Source organism: Astyanax mexicanus, chromosome 22 (assembly GCF_023375975.1).
Source record: "Astyanax mexicanus isolate ESR-SI-001 chromosome 22, AstMex3_surface, whole genome shotgun sequence".
Taxonomy (NCBI): Eukaryota; Metazoa; Chordata; class Actinopteri; order Characiformes; family Acestrorhamphidae; genus Astyanax; species Astyanax mexicanus.
In genome coordinates, this window is record NC_064429.1 from 12657443 (window position 1) to 12684277 (window position 26835).

The 26835-nt window shown below is 41.4% G+C and overlaps 4 protein-coding genes and 1 long non-coding RNA gene across 22 annotated transcripts in view; 3 read left to right on the plus strand and 2 right to left on the minus strand.

The window, feature by feature from the left end:
• The first annotated feature begins 4590 nt into the window (after positions 1-4590).
• On the plus strand, positions 4591-6126 carry LOC111190979 (NACHT, LRR and PYD domains-containing protein 6). The gene is made up of 3 exons (XM_049470680.1): positions 4591-4646; positions 5376-5664; positions 5932-6126. Exons 2-3 carry the CDS (start codon positions 5385-5387, stop codon positions 5988-5990), a joined length of 339 nt encoding a protein of 112 aa, XP_049326637.1. The 5' UTR covers positions 4591-4646; positions 5376-5384; the 3' UTR covers positions 5991-6126.
• Positions 6127-8951: 2825 nt separating this feature from the next.
• Positions 8952-9970, plus strand: LOC125780420 (NACHT, LRR and PYD domains-containing protein 10-like). The gene is made up of 3 exons (XM_049470681.1): positions 8952-9060; positions 9487-9763; positions 9868-9970. The coding sequence occupies exons 2-3, from the start codon at positions 9487-9489 to the stop codon at positions 9912-9914; spliced, it is 324 nt and encodes a 107-aa protein (XP_049326638.1). The 5' UTR covers positions 8952-9060; the 3' UTR covers positions 9915-9970.
• A 4365-nt stretch (positions 9971-14335) lies between these two features.
• Positions 14336-21286, minus strand: opn4xb (opsin 4xb). The gene is made up of 9 exons (XM_049470869.1): positions 18603-21286; positions 18053-18186; positions 17768-17971; positions 17471-17642; positions 16417-16581; positions 16219-16326; positions 15294-15444; positions 14829-14936; positions 14336-14575 (listed from the first exon to the last, which is right to left on the minus strand). Exons 1-9 carry the CDS (start codon positions 18737-18739, stop codon positions 14336-14338), a joined length of 1419 nt encoding a protein of 472 aa, XP_049326826.1. The 5' UTR covers positions 18740-21286.
• Positions 21287-23931: 2645 nt separating this feature from the next.
• LOC111190998 (uncharacterized) lies at positions 23932-25793 on the plus strand. 17 transcript variants are annotated; one of them, XR_007428932.1, is made up of 7 exons: positions 23932-24009; positions 24052-24156; positions 24553-24728; positions 24813-24854; positions 25230-25313; positions 25377-25531; positions 25681-25722. It is a non-coding gene; the product is annotated as an uncharacterized LOC111190998 (long non-coding RNA). The 17 variants fall into 17 exon arrangements; XR_007428937.1 differs by having other exon boundaries at positions 24052-24114; XR_007428933.1 differs by lacking the exon at positions 23932-24009 and adding an exon at positions 24025-24051 and having other exon boundaries at positions 24115-24219; positions 24461-24728.
• LOC111191006 (pikachurin) overlaps positions 25547-26835 on the minus strand; it is a 14367-nt gene continuing 13078 nt past the window's right edge. For both annotated transcript variants that reach the window (XM_022664895.2, XM_049470679.1), the window contains one exon: positions 25547-26108. In XM_022664895.2, coding sequence (XP_022520616.2) covers positions 25957-26108 — 152 coding nt within the window. In that variant the 3' untranslated portion in view covers positions 25547-25956. The remainder of the gene's footprint in view (positions 26109-26835) is intronic.

Here is a 26835-nt window from a genome sequence, read left to right on the forward strand (position 1 = left end):
GTTCAGATCGGATTATTTACACAGAAAAACAAACAAAAGCACCGTGTTTTGCTTCCGGAGTAGCCGCTGCGACTGCTCGCGCCGCCGACAGGAAGTCATTAGTGTGTTGAACACAGTGTTCACTCTCTGATTATGTGATTAAAATTGATTATCTGTGATTATGTGATGGTTGCTGAGCTCGGGATCGTTTTTTTTGTATGATGTATATATTAAAACATATACAGTTTAACTTTTGGGGAACATTAACCCTTTTATATATAATCCTTCACAGAGTAAGCAGCCAGTATAAGGAAACAATATGAAGCTTGTCAGTAAACTGTTCCAGTATCAGAATGGATTAAAATGAACAATATAAAGGCAGACAGGTCTGCTATAAACTTCTTTATTTAACTAAAATCTAATTAAACCTGTGGGGTAAGTTGAGGGTGGGTGTGTGAGGGATGCAGTATGGGGATAGTCCTGTAGGTGCAGTGGAACTGTGGAATGGTATCTTTAGTACATCTTAGTATTTAGTATCTCAGACTGTTCTACTGGCTGTTCCACGGCCTGGTCGCCTGGGGAAGAAGCTGTTTTTGGAACCGGCTGGTTCTGGTCTTCAAGCTTCTGAGCTCCTTCCACTCGGCAGCTGTGAGAACAGGGAGTGGTTTGGATGGGACGGGTCCTTCATGATCCTTCTGGATTTCCTCAGGCAGCTTTCCACAGTGCAGGTGTAGAAAGTCCTGAGGATGCTGGGGTTCAGACCAAACCTCCTCAGCCATCTGAGGAAGTAGAGGCGTTGTTGTGTCTTCATCACCACCCATGTGGTGTGTTCTGTCCACGTCAGATTGAAGACCCTTATTATTTATATTATAATTTCCTCCCACTGGGCAAAAACATGACGTTAATTCTCTTTGTCATACGGATCTTTTACACGCAGCCTTTTATATCAGCCAAACCTGAGGACAGAGAGAGAATAAAGAAAATAAAGGATTGTGTAAAAGATGTGAAAACAAGAAGTGTTTATCAACTTTCTCCTATTAAATAGTGATACAATAGAACTTCTCCCATTAGCCCCAAAGCTGCTAGAAATAAATGATCAGACTGAGGGCGCTATTTCAGTGATCTATAGAGCACAGGTCTATTGCATATCATACAGTTTGATTTAGGGCAGTGTGTCTTTCCTTTCATAACGACAGGAAAAGTACACCTTGCGCAGCTCAAATGCACAAAAGTCATGTAGTAATTCTCTTAATTAATCAGAGGTGTGGTTAATTTTGGGGGTAATGTGAAATAAACCAATCTCATCATTCCCTCACTCAAAGTCAGGTGTGCTGTCAGGGCCAGACAAGGAGGAGACTTGAGCGGATACAATAAAAATATTTTATTAAAAGATTTAACAAGCCAGGTCAATACCAGTGAAACAATGAGCAGGAATGACATGACATGCGCTCTGATTTTGGTGGATTGCTATTTTAACGGCTCGGGAGCAGAAGCTAAAAATCTTGGTGTTATCATAGATTCAGATCCAGCATTCGATAAACACATATCTGATGTTATTAAAGCAGCTTTTCTACACCTCCATAATATTTCTTTATATATAACATATATACTATAACATTTCTTTAACATTACTTTATAACTATTACTATAATTATTATTTCAGTGCACTTTTATCTTACTAAAAATTAAAGCTTTTAAATATTTTAATGAGTATTTGAGGTCTTTATTTGTAAAAAGTGCTTTAAAAATAAATGTAATTTAATTTGAAGCTTAAAGTTACGCAGTCAGAGCAGGAGGTCATGTGATCATCGGTAAAGATGATCATGAGAAAGATCTGATGATCAGAAGGATCCTGATCAGGTGATAATCAGACAAGTATCGGGGGATTAAACTGTGGTTTGATCAGCTGGAGTCTGATTACTGTCTGATTATCAGGGTTAATATCAGCTGATAATCGTAGGGGGCGGAGTCATGTGGGTCTCTATACTGAGAGGTACAGTCTACACCTGAGCTGAATCTGCTGCACCTGCATTAAACACGTATCTCCACCCTCCTGTAGCACAGCTGCTCTGTAGAACAGTGTGATCAGATTACTGAGATACTATCACATCATAAAATTCACAAAAAAACTGAGATAGAAAATGCAAATAAAAGTGTGTTTAATTACAGTCATTAAAACACAGAATATTTAATCTTTTATCAGATTAACTTCATTTAATTTATTAATAAAAATCTGTTCCTGCATTTCAGACCCAAAACACATCAACTAAAATAAGAGTCTGTAAAAGAGTTAATGATAAATTCAGTTTACACTAAATCACACACACACACACACACACACACACACACAACACGCACACAAACATGTGAGGAAACCAGTGTACGTGCAAAGTCACCAGTATACACACACACATGACTGATGATTTCAGTCATCTGATTTCCCTTCTACACTTCTTCTTCATTATTATTATTATTATTATTATTATTATTATTATTATTATTATTATTATTATTATTATTATTATATTGTTATTGTTATTATTATTATTATTGTTATTATTATTATTATTATTATTATTATTATTGTTATTATTATTATTATTATTATTATCAGTAGTAAATGATTTACAGAAATTGTAAATAAGCTAAAAGGAAGAAAACTACTAAATAAGAAAATCCAAGAATATACTAATAGTGAAACAATACAAAAACAACACAATACATCTCAGTATAATAAAATATAATAACAGCAATTGTAGTTATGTACAGTTACGCAATCCCTGTTAATATAATCATAATAATCTTATAATATCACTAATAATGATCTTCTGACACTAGGAGGGTGAGGGCGAGGACACGCTTCCTCTGATACATGTGAATCAGACTCCGCCTCTTTTACAACTGCAGCCAATCAGTGCAGCGTCACTAGGCGGAATCACAGTGCGCTCGGAGGAAAGCGCCGGATCTCCAGCAGGTGTGGTTCGGTATTCAGAACATTAGTTTATTGACAACAAGGTTGTGGGTTTAATACCCAGGTCAACTTTGGCACAGCATTTAACCCTCTCTGCACAAAGGCACCAGAACATGGCTGGGATTAACACAAAATAGGAATCAGTGGTTTAGTGGTTAGAGCATCAGCTTATTGAAGACAAGGTTGTGGGTTCAATATCGAGCTCAACTTGGGCAAAGTCCTAAACCCTCTCATCTCACAGGGCACCAGATCATGGCTGGGATATATGCAAAACAGGTGCAGTATACAGTGCACTGTTTTATTGATAACAAGGTTGTGCACTGTAAGCCCTGATAAGTTGAATTTACTTAAAACAATTGAGGAAACCGGTTGCCTTAAAAAAGTTAAGTAACGGGGAATGAAAACTTAAGTTAACATAACTTAGAACATCAAGTTATTACAACTAAAGGGGAAGTTGATTTAACTTTTTTATTTTTGTTATACTGTAAGACCAGATAAGTTGAGTTTACTTAACTTTTTTAAGGCAGTTGGGTTGCTCCAATATTTTAAGTAATGGGGAATGAAAACTTGAGTCAGCATCAATTAAAACATCAAGTTATTACAACACTACACACTGATGGTGAGTGTCTGTCAGAAACTGTTGGACACACCCAGTATGCAAATAGATTGTGACAGAAGCCAATGGAAAATAAGCTGCCAATGCCAACAGACTAAACTCAGTTATTATAAGTTGGTTTAACTCAAAGATCTAAGTTTGAATGTATATATGTGCCCACAAATGTTCAACTAACTCAAAATAATTAAGTATTGTTTAGAAATATCCAATTTTATGTAAAACAGACTTAAATCATTTGAGTTCAAACAACGTATGGGTTTACAGTGTGGGTTCAATACCCAGGTTAACTTAGGCAAGGACCGTAACCCTCTCTGTTGCTGAGGAACCAGATCATGGCTGGGATTAATGCAAAAACAGGTTCAGTGGTCAGTGGTCAGAGCACCAGACTATCAAAGACAAGGTTGTTGGTTTAATACCCAGGTCTGCTTGTGCAACGTTCTAAGTAGTCCTCTCTTCTCCAGGGTTTACCAGAGCATGGCGTTAGTTAGAGTGTTGGTTTATTGGTAACAAGGTTATGGGTTCAATACCCAGGTCTACTTACCCCTTAACCTCCTTAACCCTCTCTGTCCCTATGGCTGGGATTAATGCAAAAATAGAGCACTGGTGTCTCAGTGGAGTATGGGTTTATTGATAACGAGTTTGTTGGTTCCATACCCAGGTCCAGGTCCTTAACCCTCTCTGTTCCTGAGGGAGTGAATGATGGCTGGGATAAACGTAAAACAAGCATTGATCGTTAGGGTATTGGTTTATAGACCACAGGGTTGTTGGTTTAATGTCCAGGTTTGATAAGCTGCTACTGGCAGTATATTTAATAAAACTAATAATTGATTGAATCAAAATAACATTGATTAGAGATGGCTAATCCAGAATTTATCTGGATCTGGAATACTCCGGTTCTGCTGTACGGCCGTATTTAAACATGTGAAAAACAAAATCACGAGAATGTCAGGTGTACATTTATGCAAATTCTGCTGATGTGATGTCACGCATGTCATTAGTGAGTGCTATATAGTGCAGGTGGGCCGTGCAGCTGATAGATCCTGAACTCTGCGTGTGATTGGACAGTCAGAGCACTGAGAGGTAGGAGATTAGACCATGTTCAGATTCTGCTGTTAATAAATATATTATTATAAAGTGAAATATAATTATGTAATATTGACAATTTTTTATCATTAGTTTATACAGATTTGTATGAAAATTTTAAGTTTAACAGCAGCAGTGACAGTAATTTACTGTATTTTACAGCATTAATGTAATTTAATTAAACAGGTAATTAATGATTTACTGATTTAATGTGCTCAGTAGAGATAATGAATATTTCATCTGATTATTATACAGTTTATTTTTCTGAGTAAATAAACAGTTTTAACAGTAGTAATTAAGAGATTATTAATAAGTATTTTAACCAATGTAAAACTTAATTATTATTTAAAAAATTCTTCAGCATTCAGATGTAGTGATGTTTAATGATTTATTAACTAGTGTTAATTAATAATTAATAATTAGTAAAGACATTATTAACCAATGTTATTACTGCAGTAATAGTGCTGATAATGATAGATACTATATATGATAATGATATCTTTTAGACACTTAATGATCCCAGAGGGATAGATAGATAGATAGATAGATAGATAGATAGATAGATAGATAGATAGATAGATAGATAGATAGATAGATAGATAGATAGATAGATAGATAGATAGATAGATAGAAAAACAGTAGTGCTGAAAAACTAGTAGTGAAAGAAACTAGCGGTGAATTGTGAGTGTGTGAAGTGTGACCCAGTCGTTCACTGATTGTGATCAGGTGAAAGTGATGGCTCATAAGGTCCGGGTACAGGAGGTTCTGCTGAAGGCTCTGGAGGAGCTGAACGCTGAGGAGCTGAAGAGGTTCCAGTGGCACCTGGTTCAGGGGGTGCTGGACGGAAAGCCCCCCATGGCGAAGGTGAAGGTTGAGGGGGTGTCGCTGGACGAGACAGTAACTCAGCTGATGCAGTTTTATGATGATAAGGTAGCGGTGAACGTTACCATGACGGCGCTCAGACGCATGAATCAGAACCAGCTGGCCCGACAACTGGACCAGGTTCTGATCTCAGGTAACGGACCTCCGTCCTCTCCGTCTGTAACCTGTAACCCGTAGCCTTTAACCTGTAGCCTGTAGCCTTTAACCTGTAACCTGTAACCTGTAGTCTGTAACCTGTAGACTGTAGCCTGTAGTCTGTAACCTGTAACCTGTAGTCTGTAACCTGTAGCCTTTAGCCTGTAACCTGTAACCTGTAGTCTGTAACCTGTAGCCTTTAGCCTGTAGTCTATAACCTGTAGCCTGTAACTACGGGTCTGATTTTCTCGTCTCTCTCCTGCAGGAATCTTCCAGAAGCGTATAGAGGGGAATCCTGGAGACGACCTCTTCCCCACAGCCTGAAACCTCGCTGATGTCCCCATAAAGCAGCATAAACCAGTCAATCAATAAAACACAGTTTAATCAATAAACCTGTAAATCAATAAACACAGTTTAATCAATAAACCAGTGTTATATTAATAAACACAGTTTAATCAGATCAGCGTCTCGTCTGTTTCTTAGATCTGACTGAAACACACTGAAACACTGCAGCAGAACTTCCTGCTAAAAATCAATAATAGATCATATTACTCACCTATAAATAATAAAACTCTTAATAACTTCATTAATCTCCTCACTGAACTCCTTTACTCCCTACAAACCTTCACTCTCAGATCCTCAGCTGAGCTGCTAAATCCACCATCATCCTGGAGATCTGAAACTCTATAACCCCCCCAGCTGTGGTTAAACATCTCCCTCTGTTTCAACATTTTTATCTAATCTGAAGACTCTTCACTTCTGCCTGTGGTTTAATCTGCTAATCTCTAGATTTAGATGTATAAGTACTAGTGTTGGTTTAAATCTCCAGTAAACAGTGTATCTGCTCTTTCTGTGAGTTCAATCTTCTGATAAAAGATAGAATTATGTAATTATCCTTTAGCATAGGTTAAACTGTGAGAGAGAAAAGAGAACTCAGGGAATTCTGGGATGGAGTTCAGGTGTATCTGCTTTATAGAAGGAAGTCAATCCCCATAAACCTCAAGTGAATTAGGAACAGTTCCACGGTCTAAAACTGTGCTGGTTGATCCAAGAATTACGTAAACCCTGATGCTGCAGAGCTTCAGTAGATGATGGATGTGATACACAGCTCTGTTAAAAAATAAGAGACACTTAAAAATTATGAGTTTATTTTATTTTTACCAAATTAAAAACCTGGAATATAATGAAGAGGAAGATGGATGATTACAAGCCATCAAACCAAACTGAACTGATTTAATTTTTGCACCAGGAGTAAAGCAGCATAAAGTTATCCAAAAGCAGTGTGTAAGACTGGTGGAGGAGAACATGATGCCATGATGCATGAAAAAAAACAGTGATTAAAAACCAGGATTATTCTACCAAATATTGATTATTTCTGAACTGATTGATTTCTTTGCATTATTTGAGATCTGAAAGTTCTGCATCTTTTTTGTTATTTCAGACATTTCTCATTTTCTGTAAATAAATGCTCTAAATTATCAATATTGTTGAAGATTAGATTATACTGTAACCCAACACTGATCCAGTCCCAGGAGGAGTCAGTTCAGAAAGAGATGGTTTGGAAGACAGAAGAGGGATGAGATGATTGAGATGAGAAAGAGTTAAAGAAGATTGACTGGGATTGAAAGGGTGATTGAGATAAATAAGGAGGGGTGTGTGATTGATATTAGAAAAAATGATGGACAGAATGATGATTGGATAGATTAATGATGGATGAATGATGATTAGATAGAGTGATGATGGACAGAGTGAAGATGGACGAGTGTTAATGGACAGAGTGATGATTGGATAGATTGATGATGGACAGAGTGATGGACAGTGTGATGATGGATGAGTGTTGATGGACAGAGTGATGATTGGATAGATTGATGGACAGAGTGATGGACAGTGTGATGATGGAAGAGTGTTGATGGACAGAGTTATGATTGGATAGATTGATGGACAGAGTGATGATAGATAGATAGATAGATAGATACTTTATTGATCCCCCGGGGGGAAATTCTGGACGAGTGGACGAGTGTTGATGGACAGAGTTATGACTGGATAGATTTATGGACAGAGTGATGATGGACGAGTGTTGATGGACAGAGTGATGATTGGATAGATTGATGATGGACGGAGTGATGATGGACGAGTGTTGATGGACAGAGTGATGATTGGATAGATTGATGATGGACAGAGTGATGGACCGAGTGATGATTGGATAGATTGATGATGGATGGATGATGTTAGATGTTGGCGGATTTTTATCTGTGTTTTTAGGTCAGGGGTGAGTCTGAAGTCTCTGAGAGCATTTCTGAGTTAGGGATGGTAATAATGGCTGTGTCACTTCCTGTTCTACTTTCAGTTTCATTCTGACTTCCTGTCACACTCAGCGCTCCCACAGCCCCGCCCCCTTCTTCTCCACTGAGCTTCTGTTTCACTTTCCACCATCAGCACATGACTGGACTGATCTTATGAAATAACAAACATTCTGAGAAATATCATCAAAACTGTTTATACCCCCCCCCATCTCTTCTTCATCTCTGTTATCTCTCCTTCTTAACATCATAAAATAAGATAACAAAATAAAATACAAATAAAAATGTAATGTGGAGTAACATGTTCTGATCTTTACAAATAATAACAAACAGAAGTACAGAAAAATATTTTATATTGTATTTTTTGTGATTAACTGTAATTATGCAAATATTGATCTATGTTACTATAAGGTGGGCTTTGATTTATATTAAAAATGTGCTTTTTGAGTTCTCTCTTCAGTTTCCACCAAATAATCCCAGACTGATTCTAAACCCGTTATGATCTAATCTTATCCATCCCGGCTGGAGCGAAATCCTGGGCTGGATTTCTGCACCATCTCTGCCGCCCTCTCTCACCTACAGGCAACACAACCCGCAGGATAGCCCCTCCCACAATCGCAGGGCGGAGCTTGTGTTTGTATTTGAGCTGTAAATTCATTACATATATTAAAACACTAAATTAAACTGCTTAAAAAAAATACTTAAATAAACATTGAATATGCGTCTCCTGTGTGTCAGTGCTGTGGGCGGAGCCAAAATAACAAATATTATTCTGCTCTCCAGTGATAGATGTTAGTTTATTAAATATTAACTGTTTCCTTTATTAATTTAGGTTTTAATTCTGTGTTCTGTGAGTTCAGGTCTGGGTTCAGTATAATGAAGAATATTCTCAGTTCCACTCAGACTCTGATTCAGATCTATATCTTTATTTGGTCATAAAGAAAACCTGCATCATGAGACTGACGGGTACAGATTATGCAGATGCTGCAGATTTCTCATGCATGTGATTGGAGGGCACTATATATGTGCAGGCAGGCAGTGCAGCGCTCAGATCCTCATCTCTGCGTGTGATTGGACGGCTTGACCAGCGAAAGGTAAGAGATTAGACTCTACTGGGCTTCATCAAACTTCTGCTGTTCATTCTCTTATATATTATTATACTATATACATTATATTATACAATATTAATTACAGATACAGAGAGATGTAGACAAATATAGACAGATATATAGAGATGTATAGAGGTGTAGACAAATATAGACTGATGTAGGTAGAAATAGAGACAGGTGAAGACAGGTGTAGAGAAATGTATAGAGGTGAAGACAGGTGTAGACAAGTGTAGACGGGTGTAGACGGATGTGGAGAGATGTATAGAGGTGTAGACACCTCTCCAGTGAGAGATGTATCGTTTTACGGTCAGATTTCTCTGATAATCTGATGTATTGATTTTATATTTTGGTGATTATATATTGAGTTCTTCAGGAACAGTAAAACTGATCTGTAATCTGAACTCTGGGTAGATGGCCTCGTTCCGGGTGCAGGAGGTTCTGCTCAGGACTCTGGAGGATCTGAACGCTGAGGAGCTGAAGAGGTTGCAGTGGCACCTGATTCAGGGGGTGCTGGACGGGAAGCCCCCCATGGCGAAGGGGAAGGTGGAGGGCAGGTCTCTGGACGAGACGGTGAGTCAGGTGATCCAGTTCTACGATGATGATACAGCAGCTGACGTTACCGAGAAGGCACTCCAGCGAATGGGTCAGACCCAACTGGCCCGGAAGCTGAGGAAGAACCTGGATAATGGTAAGAGCTTTACTCTCTGCACTGTAAACCCCACCCACACCTGTAAACCCTGCCCACACCTGTACCACGTGACCTTCAGATCTGACCGTGCCTCTGTTCCACAGGAGCCGCCCACAGGAACCCTGCGGACGACGTTCTCCCCAACGCCTGAACCTCTACTGTCCTCCTGACCCTATCACCCTCAAACCAGTAAAACCAGTAAAACCAATAAAACCAGATTAACCAGATCATTCTGTCTCTTCTCCTTTCTTATTTTACTATCATTTACCTGAGTTCACCTGTATAGGTTGTGAGGTGTTATCATGTGTGTCTTATTGGACATGGTAGAGTAGAGTTTAGATTCTCGGGCTGAGATTTCCCTCCTCTTTCCTCCTGAAGAAAACGGTCTGTGATGTAGGTTTACCTTTTTAATGCTATTTTTATTATATATAAAGCTCTGGTGTGATAATCACGATATAGAAAAGTAATAAATCACACTGTGATTATAAACAAACTGCAGAAGATATAGTGTTATAATCATACAGCACTGGAAGTGGTGGTTGCTATGGTGTTGCTATGTTGTTGCTATGTTGTTGCTAGGTCACTGCTAAGGTGTTGCTTGATGGTGGAAATCAAATATGTTTGGCCAATAGAGTGATGATCCGACATTAAAACAACACTGTAACACAGTGGAGGAACTTCATTACTCAATATTTACTGTACAATCTGGTCGTGTCTCTGAGTTTAGTATAAACTCTTTAGCAATGTCATAGCAAGCAACACAGCGTTGGTTTATATTTATACAGTGTATAACTACAAATTCTACACATGGAGAAAAAAAAAATAATAATAATTGTGAGAATATTAATTATAGAGTTAAAGTGGTAACTGGGCCTGAATTCACTGTAGGTGATTTAATGCCACTGAACTCATTGCTGGATTTTCAGTTTAGTCTGTTCACTGTTTACTTTACTGTTTTTAGTTTTGTTTTTTTTCTTTAAACTTTGATTAATTTTCATTCATTCCAATTTTTCCATCACAATCCAAAAATACTGTTTTGTCTTAAAGATTCACTGAATAAACTGGTTCAGCTATTTTTGGACTGGGACTCGTGTTGTATCATAAAGAGATCATACATCCGGATCTCATCTGATTAAATATTTCACTGTAATAAATTAAATGTATTTTTATCACTTTGTTACATCTATTATCTTTGTGCTGCAGAGATACAGTTCTTATATGAGTGTTTCTAACAGTGAGAAGCTGGAGGAGCAGACGACTGAATTTCACCCTGAGAAAAGCTTTATTATAGAGACGTGAAAGTGCTGAGTAATAGAGAGTATTAGAGAGTAACAGAGAGTAAAAGAGTGATGGAGAGTAATGAAGAGTAATAGAGAATAATAAAGAATAATAGAGAGAAATAGAGAGTAATATAGAGTAATGAAGAGTAATAGAGATTAATAGAGAGTAATGGAGAGTAATAATAAGTGATAGAGAGTAATGGAGAGTAATAGAGAGTAACAGAGAGTAAAAGAGTGATGGAGAGTAATGAAGAGTAATAGAGAATAATAAAGAATAATAGAGAGAAATAGAGAGTAATATAGAGTAATGAAGAGTAATAGAGATTAATAGAGTAATACAGAGTAATAGAGAGTATTGAAGAGTAATAGAGAGTAATATAGAGTAATGAAGGGTAATACAGAATAATGAAGAGTAATAGAGATTAATAGAGAGTAATGGAGAGTAATAATAAGTGATAGAGAATAATGGAGAGTAATAGAGAGTAATAGAGAGTAAAAGAGTGATGGAGAGTAATGAAGAGTAATAGAGAATAATAAAGAATAATAGAGAGAAATAGAGAGTAATATAGAGTAATGAAGAGTAATAGAGATTAATAGAGAGTAATGGAGAGTAATAATAAGTGATAGAGAGTAATGGAGAGTAATAGAGAGTAACAGAGAGTAAAAGAGTGATGGAGAGTAATGAAGAGTAATAGAGAATAATAAAGAATAATAGAGAGAAATAGAGAGTAATATAGAGTAATGAAGAGTAATAGAGATTAATAGAGTAATACAGAGTAATAGAGAGTATTGAAGAGTAATAGAGAGTAATATAGAGTAATGAAGGGTAATACAGAATAATGAAGAGTAATAGAGATTAATAGAGAGTAATGGAGAGTAATAATAAGTGATAGAGAATAATGGAGAGTAATAGAGAGTAATAGAGAGTAAAAGAGTGATGGAGAGTAATGAAGAGTAATAGAGAATAATAAAGAATAATAGAGAGAAATAGAGAGTAATATAGAGTAATGAAGAGTAATAGAGATTAATAGAGAGTAATGGAGAGTAATAATAAGTGATAGAGAGTAATGGAGAGTAATAGAGAGTAACAGAGAGTAAAAGAGTGATGGAGAGTAATGAAGAGTAATAGAGAATAATAAAGAATAATAGAGAGAAATAGAGAGTAATATAGAGTAATGAAGAGTAATAGAGATTAATAGAGTAATACAGAGTAATAGAGAGTATTGAAGAGTAATAGAGAGTAACATAGAGTAATGAAGGGTAATACAGAATAATGAAGAGTAATAGAGATTAATAGAGAGTAATGGAGAGTAATAATGAGTGATAGAGAGTAATGTAGAGTAATAGTGAGTAATAATGAGTAATAGAGATTTATTGATTCAGTTTCAAACATTTAAACAACCGATATTCTTCACCACAGGTTAATTTACCCTATTCATTTAATTATAGCACCACCATGTGGAGTAATGAAGCAGTAACTTTAGTAAGTCTATGTATTAATAATGTATCACAAATATGAAAACGATATAATATATTGCATTATTGTTATTTTGTTCACTAGTCTTCAGTCCAGTGGATGGTGATGTAGGTGATGATCGTCATGGTTGAACTCGTTCTTGGTTAACCTGGACTCTCCATGAAATTTCATGCTTCTCTGTTCTCACCCATTCCTGTTATCTCCATAAACTACACTACCCAGAATTCCACTCATCACTTTATCATGGCCACAGGATATTGTTCTGGGTTATCCACTTTTCTCTATCACCTGAGTTCTAATTCAGTTCACCTGTTTTTTTCTTTCCGTGTTTCCTCGTGTTGGTATTTATACAGCTCTGGTTTAGTTCCCTTTTTGTCAATGTTTTCGTAAAATACAGAACATTTTTCTTATGTTTTATAATCATATTGTCTTTTTTGACCATCTTTTTCTCACGTCCATGAGTGAGAATCTGCTCTGCGTGTTCCTGCCAGTTCTGATTTCTCTTTCAGCTTTAAAACAGTCTTTCTTCTACATCCCGAGTCTGTGGTTGATCTCAGAGCGTGATGGAGCTCAGACACCACGAGTCTCTGGGAACCAGAAGCTTTCAGAGAAAAGACTGACTGAGCGACTTTCACATGTTCAAACCTGAAAAACTACAAAATCATCAGCCGGGAAAAAAACAGAGAAACCACAAAACTGAACTGAAACCAGTCACAACATACGCTACACAATAAACACAAACACACTAACATACAGCCAGTTTCACTGGGACATTTTACCTACTGGGTGAACTGGGTTAAAAGTTCTGCTTCTGGTTCTTTAGTTTGATCTGTAAATAATAATACAAACCAAATGTGTATATATCAGCCCAACTACCCAACTACCCAACTGCCCAACTGCCCAACTACCCAACAGCCCAACTACCCAACAGCCCAAAAGCCCAACTACCCAACTACCCAACAGCCCAACTACCCAACAGCCCAACTACCCAACTGCCCAACTACCCAACTACCCAACAGCCCAACTACCCAACTCGCCAACTACCCAACAGCCCAACTACCCAACAGCCCAACTGCTCAACTACCCAACAGCCCAACTACCCAACAGCCCAACTACCCAACTGCTCAACTACCCAACAACCCAACTACCCAACAGCCCAACTACCCAACAGCCCAACTGCTCAACTACCCAACTACCCAACAGCCCAACTACCCAACAGCGCAACTACCCAACTACCCAACAGGCTAACTGCCCAACTACCCAACTACCCAACAGCCCAACTGCTCAACTACCCAACTACCCAACAGCCCAACTACCCAACAGCGCAACTACCCAACTACCCAACTACCCAACAGCCCAACTACCCAACAGCCCAACTACCCAACTACCCAACAGCCCAACTACCCAACTACCCAACAGCCCAACTACTCAACAGCCCAACTGCTCAAATATCTGAATGCTCTCTTCATTCTGATTTTATTTAACAAAATGACCAAAACAATATTAAACTCAAATCAGGGAATTTATTTATATTAACATGATGGGAAATTACACCTTCTCAGCAGAGAGGGCTCCAAATCCCCCACAGACCGTCTCTAACACACACTGTCTCAGGGGCTGGAGTGTGAGATACGTGTGAGTCAGAACCAGCGAGTCAGAACCGGCGAGTCAGAACCGGCGAGTCAGAACCGGTGAGTCAGAACCGGCGAGTCAGAATCGGTGAGTCAGAACCGGCGAGTCAGAACCGGTGAGTCAGAACCGGCGAGTCAGAACCGGTCCTCTCCGTGTGATTGGCTGTATGGTGCGGGTCCAGACTCAGGTGGGTCGTTGCCACGGGTGGGACAGGCTGCTCTCAGAGGCGGGGCTTGGGCTGAGGGGAATTCTGGGAGATTCTGGGGGGCTTTGGGTCTCTCCGGGGTCACTCGTGGGGTCAAAGGTTGTGCCAGAAGCCACTCCTACTGATGCCCTCCTGGTGGGAGCGGTCGCCATGGCGAGAGACCCGGAGACCAGATCCTGTTCACAAAGACTGAACGACTCTCTCACACACACTGCAGCCTACACGCACACACACACATTATACGCACACACACATTATATACACACACACACAAACACATACGCACACATACACACACACATTATACACACATTATACACACACACACATTATATACACACACACACATTATACACACATTATACACACACACACATTATACACACACACATACACATTATACACTGTATTAAAGTGTAATTGAACTGTAATTAAAGTGTAATTAAACTGTATTAATTGAGCAGTTCTGACCCGGGTGTGTGTGAGACTGATGGACTTGGTGATGCTCTGTTGTCTGTATGAATGTCTGAACGACGCCAACCTGCTCTCAATCAGGTCCAGCTCCATCTGTCCAATCACCTGCAGGCAAAATCAACATCGGTACAGGCCAATCTATACTCATCTATACTCATCTATACTCATCTATACTATACTATAATCAACTATACTCAACTATACTTATACTATACTATACTACACTATACTATACTCAACTATACTATACTATACTATACTCAACTATACTATACTATACTATACTATACTACACTCAACTATACTATGCTATACTATACTATACTCAACTATACTATACTATACTCAACTATACTATACTATACTATACTCTAGGACTAATTCATATGTTGTTATTACAGTTAGTGCTACAGAATAAAACACAGGTGAAGGTGTGGTCAGGTGTGCAGACAGGTGTGGTACCTTGGTGCAGGTGGAGGTGGTGTGAACTCTGTTTTTGGATAGGCTGCACTGTCTGCTGAGAGACGACTCGCTATTGGAGGAGGAGAGACGACCTTTACCCTCAGGACTGGACAAACATGACAAACCGGGGACCTTCACCGCTAGAGTCGCCCTACACACACACACACACACACACACACACACATAGTATACTGTATCTGGAGTGTAGTGTGGGTGTAGTGCGGGTGTAGTTACCTGTATCTGGAGTGTAGTGCGGGTGTAGTGCGGGTGTAGTGCGGGTATAGTGCGGGTATAGTGCGGGTGCAGTTACCTGTATCTGGAGTGTAGTGCAGGTGTAGTTACCTGTATCTGGAGTGTAGTGCGGGTGTAGTGCGGGTGTAGTGCAGGTGTAGTTACCTGTATCTGGAGTGTAGTGCGGGTGTAGTGCAGGTGTAGTTACCTGTATCTGGAGTGTAGTGCGGGTGTAGTGTGGGTGTAGTTACCTGTATCTGGTGTGTAGTGCGGGTGAAGTGCGGGTGTAGTTACCTGTATCTGGAGTGTAGTGCGGGTGTAGTGCGGGTGGAGTGCGGGTGGAGTGCGGGTGTAGTTACCTGTATCTGGAGTATAGTGTGGGTGTAGTGCGGGTGTAGGTACCTGTATCTGGAGTGTAGTGCAGGTGTAGTGCGGGTGTTGTGCGGGTGTAGTTACCTGTATCTGGAGTGTAGTGCGGGTGTAGTGCGGGTGTAGTGCGGGTGTAGTGCGGGTGTAGTTACCTGTATCTGGAGTGTAGTGCAGGTGTAGTGCGGGTGTTGTGCGGGTGTAGTTACCTGTTTCTGGAGTGTAGTGCAGGTGTAGTGCGGGTGTAGTGCGGGTGTAGTTACCTGTATCTGGAGTGTAGTGGGGGTGTAGTGTGGGTGGAGTGCGGGTGGAGTGCGGGTGTAGTTACCTGTATCTGGAGTGGATGATGGCGTAGATGAAGGGGTTGTAGACGGCGGAGGCTTTGGCGATGACCGCAGGGAGAGTTTTAGAGTAGGGGTTGAGCAGGTGAGCGTACCTGTGTTCAGTAGAAGGTGAGTTGTGTAATAGTGTAAATTGGTGAGGTGTGAGTGTGAATTACAGGAATATTATCACTTTAATCCCTCACCCGGCCGAGGCCACCAGCGTCACGCAGGCGTACGGAGCCCAGGAGAGCACGTACACGCTGATCACTACTCCGGCGATCTGCGCCAACTTCCACTCCGTACGAACACTGTGCTGCAGACGAGACACGCCCCCATTCCTCACCTGAGAACCCAACCTGCACACATCCCTGCACACACACACACACACACACACACACATTATACACACACACACACACATTATACACACACACACACACACATTATACACACACACACACACACACATTATACACACACAAACACATTATACACACACACACATTACACACACACGCACACACACACACATTATACACACACACCCACACACACACATTATACTGACACACACACACACACACTTGTTCTCAGATTAAAACATAATATTAAGAGAGAACAGTGCTTGTCCACACACTGCTGCTACTGCTTTGCAGATTGATTTAGGGCGTGTCAGTGTGACTTTGCTATCGTAACGATGGGAAAAGTACACATTGCACAGCTTGAAATGCACAAAAGTCATGCACTAATTCTCTTAATTAATGATGGGTGTGGTTCATTTTGGGCATAATGTGAAATATTAAACCAATCAGAGTGTCTCTTGTTCATCATTCTCTTTAAGAGTAGACCAGGTGAGCTCTGACTTTGGGGGATTGCTATTGTAACGGTGCAGCTACCTGGACGTGTTCAACAAACTCTTCTCAGCAGAGGAAACTGAGCTGCTGGTTGACGCTGTGAAGGAGCTCCAGCAGCTCATTTATGGGAACAGCAATGTTATTTTATTTACTATTCTGTTTATTGTTGATGTAAAAGTTGGGTTTGTGCTGCTGTGTGTTCATGTGTGTGTAATAAGTGGGGGTGTACGCTCGGCTCGGCACAGCGCCTGTGTTACCGAGATAGCGATGAACGTCTGACTGTTGGCATCTGTCTAGGTTGTATTCAGTCAGTGGAGCTCCTGTGTTTTCTGTTACCAAGATAAACAAGCAAAAAAAAAGGTCTGAGATGGAGGGGTGTAAGATAGCGATGAGCATAAGGTACCTGCTGGTTCTCCGTACAGAGAGGAACATGCAGGTGTAGCAGTAGAGGATGATGATCAGTGGGATGAAGAAGACGCAGCAGCAGAGCGACAGCGTGTAGCTCCGGTTCCCCGCCGCCGGCGAAGCGTAATCCCACGTACACGACGTCATCAGACCCTCCGGCACGTACGCACCTGCAGCCCCGCCCACAAACATAATCACCACCATACTCACTGGCCACTTTATTAGAAACACATCCCACATTGTGCTTATAGTGTCTCTATATCAGTTCAAAGGTAATAAAACTAATAATACTCACTCCAGCCAATCAGAGGAGCGAGGCTCCAGGCCAGCGAGTAGATCCAGACGAGGGTGATGATGATGAAGGTTCTGCATTTGGAGTTCCACTGCATGGCCTGCAGCGGCCGGGTGATGACCAGGTACCGGTCCACAGAGATCGCCAGCAGAGTTATCATAGAGCTGATCCCAAACAGAGCGCCGCAGAATGCGTAGATCTCGCAACCTGCGGAACACGCAGAACACACCCGTAAAACATGGTGCAGTTAGCATCAGATCAGTGTAAGAGAGTGTAATAGTGAGTTACCCAGTTCCCCCATCATCCACTGGGTGTGCAGGCAGTTGATGAAGAACACTGGAGACTGTGTTAGCGCCATCAGCAGGTCGCTCACCGCCAGGTTAATGATGAAGAAATTCGGCAGCGTACGCAACTTCCTGTTACTGAAACAGACAAAAAATTTAATATATAAAATATAATAAACACAGAAACTCATATCTTCTGAATGTATCAGAGGATCAGATACAGCAGAGCTGCTGGAGTTTTTAAACACCTCAGAGTCACTGCTGCACTGAGATTAGAACACCAACTGTGCCCTGTGGGCAACATCCTAGGGTCAGCGTCCTGTGGGCAGAGTCCTGTAAGCTGTGTCCGTTCGTCAGGGTCATGTGAGAAGTGTCCTGTGGGCGGAGTCCTGTATCCACTGATGAAGGACTGGAGGACAGTGAGTGATTAAACACTCCAGCAGCACTGCTGCATCTGATCCTCTCTATGTGCAGAAGTGTAGATCGTATTAATCTGTTAGAGACCCTCCACCAGTACCTCCACCAGTAGCCCCAGTAGCCCCCCCCAGACTGACCTGCAGAAAGCGAATATAACCAGTGTGTTTCCCGCCACTCCCAGCGTCCCGACGATGAGGATGATGAAGGCGAGGGTGTAGTGAACATGATCCTGAACCTCCACCTTCCTGAACACACCGTGTCTCTGCAGCTCCATCACCAGAGCCTACACACACACACACACACACACTAACATAAACACACACACACATTATACACACACATTACACACACACACACACACACACACAACAGTGCCACTCCCATTAATGCCCGGCTCCGCCCCCAAACCGCTGACCCACATCTCTGGAACAGCTTTAAAAGATTTTACATGCATTTAGCAGACCACCACACACACACACACACACACACACACACACTTATACACACACACATACACACACACCAGGCCACGTGAGAGAGGTGTCTGCAGTGCAGGAGCACGGACACAAGGGGGAGCCACTGGTATGATATTAAATGGAACAGCAGTAAATATATTTACAGGATTAAGAGATTTGGGAGATTTAGCTTTTTTATATTAAGTGCACTTTTGAGGTCTTTACAGGTGAAACTAAACCCAGCACCAGCGTGTCCTGCAGAGATCTGTCCTGCTGAAGCTGCCTGAGAGATTACAGGATGCAGGGAATTTAATTAAGACTTTATTTCTGCTTAATTCATTAGTTATTAAGGGCTGATAGTCTCGGGACCCTTTATTCCTGAAATTCAGAGCTGCTATATTCCAGGAGTCCTGAGGGCTTTATCTCCAGGGTTCTCCCATTATAGGGCCATGTTTCCAGGACCCTGCGTTCCCAGGAAGCCTACATCTCCAGGGCCATATTTTCACAAGGTCATGTATGTATAGGGTCAAATATACCCAGGAGTTTATGTTCTCAGGGGTTATATATTTGCAGCACCATGTGTTCCCATCAGGGGCTATATCCCTATGGTCCTGTACACCCAGTAGTCTATACTCTCAGTGTCCTAAATTACCAGGACCCTGTAATCTGAGTACTCTATGTTCCTAAAAGAGACTATATTTACATATATATATATACCCATATATCTTATACATCCTATGCACCCAGAAGAGTATGTTTTGAGGAAGCACATATACACAGGGTTCTGTATATATTTTATTCTTCTATATTAAATGTATGTATTAATGTAGTTTCTGTTCTCAGTTGGTATATATTCTCATAGTTCCATAATCTAAGGGTTCTCTATTGCCAGAACCCTATGTTCCAACGGGAGACTATATTCTCAAGGTCCTGTATAATCAGGACTCTATGTTTTCAGGTGATTTATAATCTGAGAGTGATTCATTAATCTGAATTAATCCTAAATGATCAGATATGTAGTGTCTCAGTCCTCTATATTCCCGTATTACTAAAACTGTAATCCCAAAAAGACAATATTGCAGGGAGTTTACATTCCCGGTGTCCTGTAATCCCATAATGCTTTATTCCCGGGACCCAGTGTTTCTAGAGGAGCATATATTCCCAGAGTCTGATAATCTGATTGTTCTGCATCTTCAGGTCCTTCTTCTCTCAGGAGGTTCTGATGAGTCCAGGTTCCTCTATCCTCTCTCACACTGTTAATACAGGAAAACAACACAAGAAAACAAGAAAAGGAAGAACAGGAAAGGGTAAGAGGAAGAACAGAACACATGTTTCAGAGAGGAGGTTTTATTCTTTTATCTGTAATCTGTCCATCAGAGCTGCAGCAGATGGAGTTCAGACAGAGAGCGAGGGATGAGCTTTATCTCCTGAACTCTGATCCCTGAGAGCACCAGCCTGTCTCAACTCCCACTGACGTGCCAAAAACACACACTATACTCTACTATACTCTACTATACTACTCTACATACACTATACTATACTCTTCTATACTATACTACTCTACACACTGTACAATACTCTACTATACTATACTACTCTACACACTATACTATACTCTACTATACTACTCTACACACACTATACTATACAATACTACTCTACACACACTATACTTTACTATACTCTACTATACTATACACACACACTACACCCACACGGTACTATACTGTATAGCTCTGCTAGAGAAAAACACAAAGAATATGAAGAACAGATAAGAGTGAAGGACTGAAGGAGTGAAACAGTAAAGGAGTAAAAGAGGGAAAGAGTAAAAGCATGAAGGAGTGAAGGGAGCCTCGTATCACTATAGAGGAGGATTTATCAGACTGATTTTTTCAGCAGGATAATGTTCACCCACACACAGCAAGGGTTTCCCAGGAACACAGTCTCCACCAGATTGCAGCACTTCCTCGTCCTGCAGATCTCCAGATTTATCACCAATCCAGCATTTATGAAGCAGCTGGGACTCAGCTTCAGCTTCAACCTACGAGTGTAGAGCTACAGGATCTACAGGCCCAGCTGTAGCAACATCTGTGGCTAAATGTGCTGCAGGATCCAAACAGAACCTGTAGAACCTCCAAACCCAACCCTCTCAATCTCATCTTATATCCAGCATAGAGGAACCAACAGGATCTAAACTAGAGACTCTAATACTGTACTCACTAATATATCATCACTAATATTCACACTCAGAAACACTATATTACAGATATACACTACTTTACTGCAGGATGAAGAATCAGGACTGAGGTGTTCTGAGTAGAGAAGCTACAGGAGTTTAGAGGTGATGTATCTAAACACACCTGAGACTGAATCTATACCTGCTGAGACTGAACACACACACACACACACACATTTACACACATTTACACACACAAACACTACCTGCTGAGACTAAACACACACACACACACACAACCTGCTGAGACTGAACACACACACACACACACTACCTGATGAGACTGAACACACACACACACACACTACCTGCTGAGACTGAACACACACACACACTACCTGCTGAACTTCACACGACTCCACGCAGTAACGTCCAGCTCCTCTTCCTCACATCCTCATCACCACCACAGCACCGCTGCTCTGAACCGCTGTATGAATGTCAGTTTTAGTGTGTGTGTATGAGTGTGTGAGTGTGTGTGTATGAGTGTGTGTGAGTGTGTGTGTGTGTGTGTGTAATCCAGGCAGCAGTGATGTCTCTTGGTGAGTGTGAGATTTAAACGTGTGGGATTATATTTACCACTGTGTGTAATCCCGCTACACACACTGCTCTGAACATGAAAACACTATCACTAATCTAATTCACCAATCAGCACCAACCAGCAGCCACACACTGCCAGCCCAGCTACCCAACACCATACTGAATATAATCACCACACAAACCAGCACTGAGACTCTCCACTGAACCACAGGAAGCAGCAGGAGGAAAAACCCAGAACCTCCGAGATCAAATATAAACCAATCAACCAGAACATTATAACCACCTCAATATTTATACACCGTTACCCATGACTGTATTTATATAACAATTCCAGACTGTATTTATGTTTGTGTTTCTCTGTATATTTTATTATTCTCTTTATTTTCACCCTGATCTTCAAAAACCACCACAGAGCTGCTATTATTATTATTATTATTATTATTATTATTATTACAGTGTCCTGTTGTTCGTTTCTTTGATCCGGATCAGTTGATGAGTTTGTTTATTTGGAGCTTCAGTTTCTCCCTCTGTTTGGTTTGTTTTCACACAGGTATAAAAACCTAAACACAACAAAAAAATACACACCAATAAACCACGTGAGCATATCGTCTCCTCTGATTGGTCAGAGCTGTGTGGCACGGGAGCAAGAAAGTGAATATAGTGAGAAGATTCTGTGTTCCAGTGTGTATCTCTGTGCTTACTGCTGCGCTTTAAACACAGTGTTTTAATGGGATGTGCAGCGCAGATGAGAGCAGTGAACGCTGCACATCCCACTGCGCTCAGTGTGTAAACAGCATGGAGCAGCAGAGACATAGCTGTGGTAATTAGAGTATATCAGTTTAAACTCCGCCTGAGTGTGATTTACTGTTTACACACCTGATCAATCAAACCACATTAAAGTTACAAACAGACCAGAGTCTTGTAGTTTTTCTCAACACCAGGAGCAGTCGTTGCTGTTGAGAACAATGTTCTTCACAAATTCAACAATAACAGAAGACGTATTGAGATGATGTTCAGCGGATGATCTCCTGCAGTTAAAGCTCATTCTGAGGGCTGTAATAATCAGAAGGTTGAGTTTGTGAATTCTCGCGGTGACGCTGTGGAGACCGAACTGTTCTGAAAGTTATTTTTAACTCTTCTTGAATCTCAGAGGGAAAAACTCTGTGGAGATAAACCCTCACGCTCACGTAACTCACCCCCCAGCTGAATCTGCTGTGGACGTTAATCTGTATGTTGGGATTATTGTGAGCTGGTGGAGGAGTATTGTACCGGCTGATTCTGGGTCAGCTGAACAGTGGTGATTACACGCTGATCTGTTTTACAGCTTATAGAGAGAAGCAGAACAATAAATGAACATTTTAAACCTCAGTGATGCAGAAAATCAAACAGATTTAATCCAAAAACCCTGCTGTTCCCAAACCTCTTAACTCCCTCACCCAGCACACCCACATCAGCTAATTAACCAATCAGCTAACCAACCAATCAACTAATCAACCAATCAGCTAATTAACCAATCAGCTAATTAACCAATCAGCTAACCAACCAATCAGCTAATTAACCAATCAGATAATTAACCAATCAGCTAATCAGTGAGCATCTCAGTTGTCCAGTGTGGATTTGGAAGCTTGTCTTAAAAAATATGATTCCACATAAAACTCAGGACTTTACAGATAAATGATGTGAGTGGGCTCAGTAGGTTTAGTGGTTTATATATTGAGGTCTTAAAATATAAAAACAGATAAATACAACAGTTTACAACCCAGGGTCTGAAATTCTAGTTTTATTTCATGAATAAAATCATAAGTCACAACATAGATGGCAAAAATGAGGCTTTTAAACATCAAGGCAAGTTTATCTCTTGAAATTTTGATCTTTATAAACAGAAACAGGAAAACAAAAGTAGAGGCAGTAAATTCAGGTCCAGCTTTTCTCAGGAGGAACAAAAACCTGCAGTGATTTTTTATATTTCTGGATCTGAATTTTCCTCCAGAGTAAAAGAAACTCTAAATCAGAGGAGCTGCTGAGGATTTCTAATTATAAAAGCTAAAAACGAGCAGAAAACTACAGATAAAAGTTCTGCCAGGAGACTCTAATGCTACATCAGCTTTCTCTCGGCCAATCACCGTCCACCTGACTTTAGAACACCTGTAAACACACCTGTCTTCCTGATTTCAGACACAGACAACTCACATTAACCCTCCCCACCACCACCGGGTCAGCCCCTCCCACTTTCCAGGGGTTTGGCTCCGCCCCTACTGTCTACATAGAGCCAGGTGGACGAAGAAAGATTTATGATCATTTCAGACACACACACATGTGTAGTTTAGGGTAGTGCAGGTGTAGTTTAGGGTGGTGCAGGTGTAGTTTAGGGTGGTGCAGGTGTAGTTTAGGGTGGTGCAGGTGTAGTTTGGGGTGGTGCAGGTGTAGTTTAGGGTGGTGCAGGTGTAGTTTGGGGTGGTGCAGGTGTAGTTTAGGGTGGTGCAGGTGTAGTTTGGGGTGGTGCAGGTGTAGTTTAGGGTGGTGCAGGTGTAGCTTGGGGTGGTGCAGGTGTAGTTTGGGGTGGTGCAGGTGTAGTTTAGGGTAGTGCAGGTGTAGTTTGGGGTGGTGCAGGTGTAGTGTAGGGTGGTGCAGGTGTAGTTTAGGGTGGTGCAAGTGTAGTTAAGGGTGGTTAGTTGGTGCAGGTGTAGTTTAGGGTGGTTAGTTGGTGCAGGTGTAGTTTAGGTGGTTAGTTGGTGCAGGTGTAGATTAGGGTGGTTAGTTGGTGCAGGTGTAGTTTGGGGTGGTGCAGGTGTAGTTTAGGGTGGTGCAGGTGTAGTTTGGGGTGGTGCAGGTGTAGTTTAGGGTGGTTAGTTGGTGCAGGTGTAGTTTAGGGTGGTTAGTTGGTGCAGGTGTAGTTTAGGGTAGTGCAGGTGTAGTTTGGGGTAGTGCAGGTGTAGTTTGGGGTGGTGCAGGTGTAGTTTGGGGTGGTGCAGGTGTAGTTTAGGGTAGTGCAGGTGTAGTTTAGGGTGGTGCAGGTGTAGTTTGGGGTGGTGCAGGTGTAGTTTAGGGTGGTGCAGGTGTAGTTTGGGGTGGTGCAGGTGTAGTTTAGGGTGGTGCAGGTGTAGCTTGGGGTGGTGCAGGTGTAGTTTGGGGTGGTGCAGGTGTAGTTTAGGGTAGTGCAGGTGTAGTTTGGGGTGGTGCAGGTGTAGTGTAGGGTGGTGCAGGTGTAGTTTAGGGTGGTGCAAGTGTAGTTAAGGGTGGTTAGTTGGTGCAGGTGTAGTTTAGGGTGGTTAGTTGGTGCAGGTGTAGTTTAGGTGGTTAGTTGGTGCAGGTGTAGATTAGGGTGGTTAGTTGGTGCAGGTGTAGTTTGGGGTGGTGCAGGTGTAGTTTAGGGTGGTGCAGGTGTAGTTTGGGGTGGTGCAGGTGTAGTTTAGGGTGGTTAGTTGGTGCAGGTGTAGTTTAGGGAAGTGCAGGTGTAGTTTGGGGTAGTGCAGGTGTAGTTTGGGGTGGTGCAGGTGTAGTTTGGGGTGGTGCAGGTGTAGTTTAGGGTAGTGTAGGTGTAGTTTAGGGTGGTGCAGGTGTAGTTTGGGGTGGTGCAGGTGTAGTTTGGGGTGGTGCAGGTGTAGTTTAGGGTGGTGCAGGTGTAGTTTAGGGTAGTGCAGGTGTAGCTTGGGGTGGTGCAGGTGTAGTTTAGGGTAGTGCAGGTGTAGCTTGGGGTGGTGCAGGTGTAGTTTGGGGTGGTGCAGGTGTAGTTTAGGGTAGTGCAGGTGTAGTTTGGGGTGGTGCAGGTGTAGTGTAGGGTGGTGCAGGTGTAGTTTAGGGTGGTGCAAGTGTAGTTAAGGGTGGTTAGTTGGTGCAGGTATAGTTTAGGGTGGTTAGTTGGTGCAGGTGTAGTTTAGGTGGTTAGTTGGTGCAGGTGTAGATTAGGGTGGTTAGTTGGTGCAGGTGTAGTTTGGGGTGGTGCAGGTGTAGTTTAGGGTGGTGCAGGTGTAGTTTGGGGTGGTGCAGGTGTAGTTTAGGGTGGTTAGTTGGTGCAGGTGTAGTTTAGGGTAGTGCAGGTGTAGTTTGGGGTAGTGCAGGTGTAGTTTGGGGTGGTGCAGGTGTAGTTTGGGGTGGTGCAGGTGTAGTTTAGGGTAGTGCAGGTGTAGTTTAGGGTGGTGCAGGTGTAGTTTGGGGTGGTGCAGGTGTAGTTTGGGGTGGTGCAGGTGTAGTTTAGGGTGGTGCAGGTGTAGTTTAGGGTAGTGCAGGTGTAGCTTGGGGTGGTGCAGGTGTAGTTTAGGGTGGTTAGTTGGTGCAGGTGTTGATGTTCTTGCCGTCGGCTGCTTCCTCCACCAGTGAAACATGAAAATCGGTGGAGAGAGTAAAGTGTGAAACACACCCGACGAGTCCCGCCAGGTACTGCCTGCTGGTGTACAGAGCAATCTCCTTCATCCCACCTGCAGAAAAAACACCATCATCACCATCATTATCACCATCATTATCACCATCACCATCATCATCACCATCATCATCACCATCATCACCATCATCATCACCATCATCATCACCATCATCACCATCATCATCACTATCATCACCATCATTATCACCATCACCATCATCATCACCATCATCATCACTATCATCACCATCATTATCACCATCATGATCACCATCATTATCACCATCATCACCATCATTATCACCATCATCACCATCATCTTCATCATCATAATCATCACCATCATCACCATCACCATCACCATCATTATCACCATCATCACCATCATCATCACCATCATCACTATCATTATCAATATCATCATCATTATCACAACCATCACAATCATGTATCACACATCATCATGACTCAGTGTGAAAGCGCTAAATTTAGCAGTAGATTAGATTAGTAGATTAGACATAGATTGATGTTTGTGATCTGATTGGTGTTTGTGATCTGACTGATGTCTCTGATCTGATTGGTGTTATTGAGCTGATTGGTGATTCTGATCTGATTGATGTCTCTGATCTGATTGGTGTTTCTGATCTGATTGGTGTTTCTGATCTGATTGGTGATTCTGATCTGATTGGTGTTTGTGATCTGATTGATGTCTCTGATCTGATTGGTGTTTCTGATCTGATTGATGTCTCTGATCTGATTGGTGTTTCTGATCTGATTGGTGT